Raw genomic sequence first — 10,365 nt, forward strand, 5'->3', positions numbered from 1 at the left:
CTCCAAACCTCACTGTGCACACAGGTATAACTGGCTGCTCATGGTTCTCTCTCCAGCTCTATTTAGCTCTGTTCACACAGTGTTTGAACTTACATAAATTGGAGGAATCTTTGTCATGAAAAATCTGCTTGGAATCTCCACCTCTATTAAGTCCTTAGTGCAAATGACAGTTTCATTGATTTCTGCATTAAAAAGATAGTTATATAGTTAGTATTGTCAAAAAAGGACATACGTCCATCAAGTTCAACCAAGGTATTGAAGGGAATGGATATGGTGGAATGAAGAGGAAGGGATGTGATTATATTTCTGCATAAGCATTAATGCTATTTTGTTCTAGGAATTTATCTAACCCTGTTTTAAAGCTTTCAACTGTTTCTGCTGTGACCAGTTCCTGAGGTAAACTGTTCCATAAATTCACAGTTCTCATGGTAAAGAAGGCGTGTCGACCCTTGAGACCAAACCTTTTCTTCTCCAGACGGAGGGAGTGCACCCTTGTCCTTTGAGGGGGTTTAACCTGGAACAGTTTTTCCCATATTTTTTGTATGGGCCATTTTTATACTGATATACGTTGATCATATCCCCCTTAAACGTCTCTTCTCAAGACTAAACAAATGTATAAACAAATGATAGAAATCAAAAGTCACAAATCAGTCACAAGTCAAACATATAAGAGACCAAAAATGTCATATTATGTTCACATCTTGGTTGGGACTTTCTTTGGGGGCTTCTGTCACTTTTAAGCTAGGTCTTACGTAGAATAATTTTATATGTGTAATTATTACGGATAGAAAGTGCCAGGGATTTAAATGGCCACTGTCATTTGGAAAACTTTTGACATGTCCTAGCAACATGTCAAAAGTTTTGATCAGCGGTGGTCTACTTATTTACATCTCTGCCAATCAGGAGAACGAGTCGGGAGAAGTTCACGATCAGCGCATTCACTCCCGGTTCCATGTCACGTGATCCAGACACATTTGCAACATAAGTCTATATAGCGTGTCTCAATCACATGATACAGAGCAGGGATAGGAGCACGTGACAGCGCAAACTTCTCCCTGCCCATTCTCCTGATTGACGGAGGTCTGAACACTCAGACCCCATCAATCAAAACCTTTGACATGTAGCTAGGACATGTCAAAAGTTTTTTGAAATGACAGGGACACTTTAAATCTCACACTTAATATGTTTAATAGAATAGGAATCCCGACACTCAATCTTTTTCTTCTTTTTATTTGCAATATCACATAAAGTACAACGCAGCACGCGTTACGGCACAAGAGCCTTTCTCAACTGAGAAAAGCTCTTGTGCCGTAATGCGTGCTGCGTTGTACTTTATGTGATATTGCAAATAAAAAGAAGAAAAAGATTAATTGAGTGCCGGGATTCCTATTCTATTAAGTTTCTACATTATCCACGTGCGCCTGATACTATTGGTAGTGCCGACCACTGACCTTGGACTGATCACACTTAATATGTGACTATCATTTCAATAAACTTTTGACATGTCGAATTGACATGTTAAAAGCTTAGATCATTTAGGGCAGTGACAGCGAACATTTTTGAGCCCGAGTGCCCAAACCGTAATGCATGCCAACTTTTTTCCCCTCAAAGTGCCAGCGCAGCAATTAAATCAGAATTCTGAGGTTTAAGTTTAGAAAAAACAACTCATACATTTGCCATAACTAATTAACATCTTTTGTTTTAAAAGAAGAAAACAACAATGATCCAAACTTGTTTATTTTTTTATTTATTGAAAAAACGTCAATTCTAGTAAAGAAAACACACTGGTGGTTGGTGGGACATCACCTAAATAAGCTTTTGTTTTCGTTAATGTTATATATTAAAGGAAAACTGTCCGCTTTCTCCCCCTGCACTAACCAGTGATACTGGCTGGTAGTGCGGGGAAAGCTGATCAGTTTGAGCCTTACCGTGCCCGGATCCGCCGCTTTTTCTGCCGCAATCTTCTATTTTTGCTATATGCAAATGAGGTGCTAACTTGCACCGACCGAGCTAACTGGCACTGTGACGTCAGCGTTTCTGGCCGCAGCACCGCCCAGCTCATCAATATTCCTCCCCTCTCTCTTCATTACAGAGCGGGGAGAAGAGGAGGAATATTGATGAGCTCGGCGGCGCTGCGGTAAGAAACGCTGATGTCACGGTGCCAGTTAGCCCTCTCCGTGCCAGTTAGCACCTCATTTGCATATATATTGAAAATAGAAGATGACGGCAGAATGGCACGGCGGATCTGGGCACGGTAAGGCTCAAACTGATCAGCGTCCCCCGCACTACCAGCCAGTACCGCTGATTAGTGTGGGGGGAGAAAGCTGACAGTTTTCCTTTAATAGTTTGGACATTTACGCATGCGGCAATTCAAAATATGTTTGTTTATTTTTGGTGACATTATTTTATATAAAAATGGGGAAACCTTTTAACTTTTCTTGGGGGGGGGGGGGCTTTAAACATTATTTTACTTTTTTTTTTTACAATTTTTTTTTTAGTCCCCATAGGGCAGAGTTTTCCAAACGGTGTGTCTCCAGTTGTTACAATACTACAACTCCCAGCATGGGAGTTGTAGTTTTGCAACAGCTGGAGGCACCCTGTTAGGAAAAAAACTGCCATGGGGACTGTTCTACTACCTGCACTGCAATCTATTCATTGCAGACAGTGATCACTGATCAGTGTTATTGGCGCTCCATTACTACAGCCTGCACAGGCTATCAGCATTATTGGAGCGCCAATGGGACAGGACGGAGGCATGTAGGGAACCTCCGCCTGTCCTCTCAGCTGATTGGGACCCGGCAGCATTATGCTGCCAGTGTCCCGATCAGCTCCATTGAGCTACCGGCAGTCACTTCGGCATTTTAGATGCCGCGATCAGCTTTGATCACCGCGTCTAAAGTGTTAATGCCGGACATCAATCGGATTGGTGATGTCCGGCATTAGCCAGCATGAAGAGAGCTCAGCTCTTGAGTTCTCTTCATATGCCGATGCATGGCTGCGCCGTTTATTAACGGCGCCCAGCCGTGATGGGGTTAATTCACCTCCCAGCACTGTGCACTGCTGGGAGGAGACAGTCAGACAGTCGGCCGCACAGTGAAGGGACCGGGCCGCTCTGCAGGGAGCTAACTTACTGCTGGAGCCTGACTCTGCTCTCTTGTTTAATTGTCTGCTCCCGTGCGGCCCACCGGACCCTTCATTGTGCGACTCACTGCATAATGCATCCATGGCGAACTATGGCGGTGTGCCCACAGAGGGGGCTCAGCGTGCCATCAGTGTCACGCGTGCCATAGGTTCGCCATCACTGATTTAGGGTCTCAGTGTTAAAACCCACTCCAATCATTATTATAGTTGTGCTGTGTGCTTCACTTCTCCATTGCAGGAGAATAGACTTATAATGGAGCCTGTCTCCTGCCATTATTTGACCTTAAAGGCTATATCTAATGATCGGAGGGGTTCCAGGCCCAGGGAGACCCCTACCAATCTAAACTGTTGACATATCTGTGTGACACGTCAAAAGTTTAGTTAAAGGGGTACTCCGGTGGTCAACATGTTTTTCCGTTTGTGACTTACCCTATTTGTTTTGTTTCATTTCTATTCTTGTTGTTTAGACTACTCTATTTCCGTTCTTTGTTGTCTTTTTATCCCCCACTTTGTTTTCCTATCTTTGCTTCTATTTCCTATTTCTTGCTGTGCTGAAAACTACAAATCCCAGCATGCCACATGCCTTGCTGATTTTGGGTGGCTCCTTTTTTTTTTGTTCCGCCCTTTACCCATCCTACTATTTTCCCGGGTCAGCCCCCTTATACACAGCACACTAATATAATCAGCCCTGGTTGGGATACACTGGCATACACACACAAAAGGGAATACAACTCCCAGCATGTGTCATTCAGGAGTCTTCAGCCTGTGGTATAACACCAGCATGCTGCCTCTGTAGTCTCCTGGGGGTTGTAGTTCACCACACCTCTGTAGGGCATACACCATTGTTTCCCAACCAGGGTGCCTCCACGTGTTGCAAAACTACAACTCCCAACATGCCCTGACAGCCTTTGGGCATGCTAGGTGTTGTAGTTTTGCAACAGCTGGAGGCACACTGGTTGGGAAACACTGGTGTAACATGATGTGCATGCTGAATAGGCTAGAACAGTGTTTCCCAATCAGTGTACCTCCAGCTGTTGCAAATCTACAACTCCCAGCATGCCCAAAGTCTGTCAGGGCATGCTGGGAGTTGTAGTTTTGCAACAGCTGGAGGCACACTGGTTTGTAAACACTAGCATACACACACACACAACAGGGACTACAACTCCCAGCATGTGTCATTCAGGAGTCCCCCTTCACATATAGAGATCATTCCCAGTATGAGATTTATTCCCCTGCAGTCCATACATCCCCAGCCCGTGCACCTTCTCATCCTCCCCTTCAGATAACACTTATCTTCTCTGTGAGGTCCTTCTCCTGTGCAGACCTGTGTCCTTAGAATACAGAGCAGGGGGGAGGGGAGGGGAGCAGCTGTGTACTCAGCTGGATGAGATGAGGGGGCGTGGCTTATTCCTCTCATGCAGACAGAGAAAAAAAAAAGCTGTGACATCTTGTCCACCACAGACTCAGAACTGTGGACAACAGTAATAGAAAACCCTCTGATCTACAGAACTTCCTGCCCAACAAACAGGTAAGAAAAACACATACATGCTGCCAAAACAAATAACACATGTATATTGCAAAAAAACTAAACTTACAAAGAAGATGCCATATAGTCAAAAAAATTAACCACCGGAGTACCCCTTTAAATAACAGTAATGGTTTAAGTCCCTGACACAACATTTTTTGTCGATTTTTGTGAAGCCTAAAATGAGCAGCACATAAAACTGTGAAGAAACATAGCCTTACTATCATAACTACATGAAAATTCATGGAACATTTTTGGTCCCTATTATAAGTCAATAGTAATGTAAGCTTATTTGTTGCTTTACTATTGGCTGCCTGAACATGTCAGTAAAGACACTTTACAATAGATCTGTTTGACTATGCAAGTATCTCTTCATTGAATAGTTAATGAGAGTTGTCATAGACACCAAGTTTATTGGGACCATAACATGAGGGAACACATTCACAATGCTTGTTTGACGTAGTTTGTTCCCATCAGGCCTCATATGGTTGCTCTATCTCATACATAAGATTATTCATTTGTTGATTTCATGTACAGGCTATTAGTTTACTTGCACATAAAGGTCGGCATTTATCATTGTAGGTGTAAGTGAAGCATTTTCTACACCTTTTTTGTGTGTGCTGGTAATGTGTAGGAGCACCAAATGTATTAAATGGTCACAGAGCATTTGATAAATTTTGTGGAGGTCACATTTTCAGAAATTTCTCTCTTAACATACCGTATACGCTCAAGTATAAGCCAAGTTTTTTAGCACGATTTTTTGTGCTGAAAACGCCCCCCTTGGCTTATACTCAAGTGAACTCTCACTTGTCAATCCCTTCTCAGTGGTCTTCAACCTGCGTACCTCCAGATGTTGCAAAACTACAACTCCCAGCATGCCCGGACAGCCATCGGCTAACCGGGCATGCTGGGAGTTGTAGTTTTGAAACCTCTGGAGGTCCGCAGGTTGAAGACCACTGCGGGCCTTCGTCATCATCCAGACCCCCCTTTAGTTTTCTACTCACCTCCCCTTGCTGGGAAGGAAGGGTGAGCTGGTCTGGGCCATCTATGCTGCAGGGACTGTCCGGTGGGGAGGGTTAGTCTTTCCTGGCTGTCCATCTTCACCGGGGGCCCTCTTCTCCGGACCAGGCCCGGCCCCGGACTAGTGACGTTGCCTTGACGACGATGCACAGGAAAGTTCCTGCACATGAACGTCCCTGTGCGTCGTCGTCAAGGCAACGTCACTAGTCCGGGGCCAGGTCCGGAGCAGAGAAGAGGGCCCCCCTGGTGAAAATGGACAGCCCGAAACGACTAACCCTCCCCACCGGACAGTCCCTGCAGCATAGATGGCCCGGACCAGCTCACCCTTCCTTCCCACCGAGGGGAGGTGAGTAGAAAACTAAAGGGGGGAGTCTGGATGATGACGAAGGCCTGGGCAGTGGTGTTCAACCTGCGGACCTCCAGATGTTTCAAAACTACAACTCCCAGCATGTCTGGACAGCCGATGGCTGTCCTGGCATGCTGGGAGTTGTAGTTTTGCAACATCTGGAAGTCCGCAGGTTGAAGACCACTGAAGGGATTTACAGACGGTGATGATGAAGGAGGGGGATGATGACGGGGGTCTGGATGATGACATGGGGTAATGATGACGGGGTGATGATGACGAGGTGATGATGATGGGGTAATGATGACGGGCTGATAATGACAGGGTGATGATGACGGGGGTGTTAATGGCGGGAGTCTGGATGATGACAGGGGGGATGATGACATGGGGGGATGATGTATTTCCCACCCTAGGCTTATAGTCGAGTGAATAACGTTTCCTGGGTTTTTGGGGTGAAATTAGGGGCCTCGGCTTATATTCTGGTCGGCTTATACTCGAGTATATATGGTACACCAAAAATCTAAGTTAAATCTGGGCTGGTGTAGTTTTAGAGACAGCCGTCTCATGGGGGGCAGGGCTACGACATCACGAGCTCCCGGCGCCGGCTCCAGCATTCGGAACAGTTTGTTTCCAACACTGAGCAGCGGAGTACCCCTTTAAGGGTCTTAAATGTCTCTGCCCCTTATTATAGCTTATATGGTATTGAAAATGTATCGTATGAATCAGACAATCTATTTGAAGCCGGTTTCACCTGGGCATAATATTGCTGCATTTTTGCCTCCATATTATGGCCGCAAGTCCCAGCTTTACCACAGGTCTGATGACCTGAACTGACAGATGCCATAAGATTTGTAGCCGTAATATAGATGCAAATATGAGGCAGTAATACACGCATCTGTGGAGACCCTAAACACAATTGATAAACCTTGGTATTTGCTATTAGAACTTTCCCAGTAAATTCTGCTTCGTGCTCATTAAACGTTCCCCAATATGAATCATACTTGTTATTATGCAACTAACACTTTATATTCACATTTAAAATGATGTATTATATGGTTGTACAATAATCATTTGCCATAAAAAGCTTATTTTTTTCCAAAACCTTTTAAAAGCATTTTACAATTTGTTCCCCCTTAAACCCATTTTTGAAGAACATGGGAGACCAGAAATAACATTGAGAGGCAGAAATGAAGCTTCCCATAGAAAAGCTTTTTTGTTCTATCCTTCCTGGGATCCTCCCTTCTCACGTAAGAAAGATACAAGGAAGAAAACATGATAAATATGTGACCATGCGGTTGTATAAGTAAAGTTATTTTACATGACAATACAAGGTGGGGGGAACCAAAAAAGACTGATGCTAAACACAGACTGTTCTGCCAATATGGTGAATGAAGGACACTGGCTCCCAGTGGCGTACATAGAATAAAGGTGGTCCCATATAAATGAGCCTCCTATTATGGTGTCTGATTTTGACCCCCAGAACAGAAAGGTCTTTCTGTTCTTTATTTCCTCTTTCTTTTCATGACCCTTTCATCAGTTCTTCCTCCATTAATTTGCTGACAATGCAGACAATCTGAGAGAGGAGTTCTGCGCAGTTTCTTACCAATAAAAAAAAGTAATAGGACCAACCAGGATGGGGCTCCTTCTTTCTGCCACTATGGTACGTATGACCTTTACTGGTCCCTGACCCTTCCCGGGCCATCTGACCTAGAGGGTTTGGGAAAGGTGGTGGGTCCTTCTCATTTTGGAGATACCATGTATACTCGAGTATAAGCCGAGTTTTTCAGCGCGTTTTTTCGTGCTGAAAACGCCCCCCTTGGCTTATACTTGAGTGAACTTGAGTGAAAAAAACTTTTGTGAGGGGATGGTCTCGGCTGTCCATCTCCGCCTGTCAATCCCTTCCTCAGTGGTCTTCAACCTGGGGACCTCCAGATGTTTCAAAACTACAACTCCCAGCATGCCCGGACAGCCATCGGCTGTCCGGGCATGCTGGGAGTTGTAGTTTTGAAACATCTGGAGGTCCACAGGTTGAAGACCACTGGGCCACCTTCGTCATCATCCAGACCCCCCTTTTGTTTTCTACTCACCTCCCCTCGGTGGGAAGGAAGGGTGAGCTGGTCCGGGCCGTCCATATTCGACCACCTGCAGGGACCGTCCGGTGGGGAGGGTTAGTCGTTCCAGGCTGTCCATCTTCACTGGGAGGCCATCTTCTCCGCTCCGGACCTGCCCCTGAACTAGTGACGCTTCATTGACGCCACCGTGCAGGGACGTTTATGCGCAGGGATGTCACGGACGTCTGTTGTGCACAGACGTCCCTGCGCGTCCCTTCTCTGGAGCGGAGAAGAGGGCCTCCTGGTGAAGATGGACAGCCCGGAACGACTAACCCTCCCCACCGGACGGTCCCTGCAGCATAGGTGGTCGAATATGGACGGCCCGGACCAGCTCACCCTTCCTTCCCACCGAGGGGAGGTGAGTAGAAACAAAAGGGGGGTCTGGATGATGACGAAGGCGGCAGTGGTCTTCAACCTGCAGACCTCCAGATGTTTCAAAACTACAACTCCCAGCATGCCTGGACAGCCGGAGGCTTATAGTCAAGTCAATAACTTTTCCTGGGTTTTTGGGGTGAAATTAGGGGCCTCAGATGGCTTATACTCGAGTATATACGGTAATTTGCAGTAGACCACCTTCTTGCCGTAGACACATTTTTGTATGTAGCATGCTGAACCATTTTGTAGCACTTGCGTGTTACCTATATTTACAAAGCTATAGGATAAGACTTTTTCTCCTATCCTATTGATAATAAAGATCAGATTAATGCTAGCAATGTTCACTCTCTAACCAGCGTTATTATTCATGAATTATAAGGTCCATTTCTTCCTTATGTCCTGCACACTGAATCGCACAACATTAGTGTGGACCGGAAATCAGTCTCTCCATGGATGTCTACAAGATGCCTAAAGTGTATCTGTCATTTAAAAAGCTATTAATATGGCACAGACATGTGAAAAGTTTTTATTGGTCGGGGTCTCAGTGCTGAAACCTCCACCGATCAAGAGAATGAGTTGGGATAAGAGCCCGGTAGAACACTTTACTTCCCGCTGCTCTAATAATAGTCTATGAGGCAGCAAGACAGCTCCTTCTCCTGATGGGGAGGGGTCTCAGCATTGAGACCCCAATCAATGAAAACATTTGACATGTCAAAACATTTTTTTTTTTTTTTTTTTTTAAATGGCAGGTACACTTTAATGTCAGCCAGAGGAAAACATACAGAATAAAAAAATATGGCACTACCATCTATACGATCTATATTAACAACACCCCAGAGGATAAATCCTTTTTTTAAGTGCTTCTTTTAAATACTTTATTAAATCCTATTTAATATTAAGAGTTTTCCATCTTTAAATAAATAAAGTTAAATCATGTTATCACAAAAAGTTATGAAACTTTTTAATACACTTTGGGGGCAATTTATCAAAACCTCTCCAGAGGAAAAGTTGCTGAGTTGCCCATAGCAACCAATCAGATCGCTTCTTTCATTATTGAAAAGTCCTCTGGAAAATGAAAGAAGCGATCTGATTGGTTGCTATGGGCAACTCAGCAACTTTTCCTTTGGACAGGTTTTGTTAAATCTTCCCCTTTGTGTTTCAATTGCAAACCATTTTCAAGAATCCCTTGCTATCAGTGATTAGCACTAGAGATGAGCGAACTTACAGTAAATTTGATTCGTCACGAACTTCTCGGCTCGGCAGTTGATGCATAAATTAGTTCAGCTTTCAGGTGCTCCGGTGGGCTGGAAAAGGTGGATACAGTCCTAGGAAAGAGTCTCCTAGGACTGTATCCACCTTTTCCAGCCCACGGGAGCACCTGAAAGCTGAAGTAATTTATACAGGATAAGTCATCAACTGACGAGCTGAGAAGTTTGTGACGAATCGAATTTACCGTAAGTTCGCTCATCTATAATTAACACCATTCTTGTTTGCATTCAGAAGCTGAAAGCCTGGGTATAGACCTAATAGTTCTTACATCTAAGGCGTTTTTTTTTTTTTAGTTGTCTTATGTCTAGGCAGCAGAAATGTGGCTTCTGGTCTTTTTGGTTTGCTATAATGTTTCAGTGTACGTACAATGTCAGTCTGAATTTGTATAAAATATATAATAATGTAACAGAACATTTTGATACAACTAACCCCTACATAAGAGTAAACAGAGCATTGGAGAATTGCTTTACTTACCTATCTCGACACTGCTATTAACATTTCCTGGACAGACTTCTAGTAATGAAGCGTAGATCACTACAAGGAATATCTGGAAATATGGCGTCATGATGGACACTCCAGAA

General features: G+C 44.4%; 1 protein-coding gene across 3 annotated transcripts in view; it reads right to left on the reverse strand.

The window, feature by feature from the left end:
• Positions 1-10,365, reverse strand: part of LOC130360811 (pancreatic secretory granule membrane major glycoprotein GP2-like) — a 46,905-nt gene extending 36,540 nt beyond the window's left edge. The window contains exons 1-2 of one of the 3 annotated variants that reach the window (XM_056563375.1): positions 10,259-10,365; positions 94-182 (exon numbers count right to left, since the gene is read on the reverse strand). In XM_056563375.1, the coding sequence (XP_056419350.1) occupies positions 94-182; positions 10,259-10,349 (180 nt within the window). In that variant the 5' untranslated portion in view covers positions 10,350-10,365. Of the gene's footprint in view, positions 1-93; positions 183-5,670; positions 5,783-9,740; positions 9,801-10,258 lie in introns of those variants that run through there. The other 2 variants (XM_056563376.1, XM_056563374.1) reach the window with 2 other exon arrangements.

Source organism: Hyla sarda, chromosome 3 (assembly GCF_029499605.1).
Source record: "Hyla sarda isolate aHylSar1 chromosome 3, aHylSar1.hap1, whole genome shotgun sequence".
NCBI lineage: Eukaryota > Metazoa > Chordata > Amphibia > Anura > Hylidae > Hyla > Hyla sarda.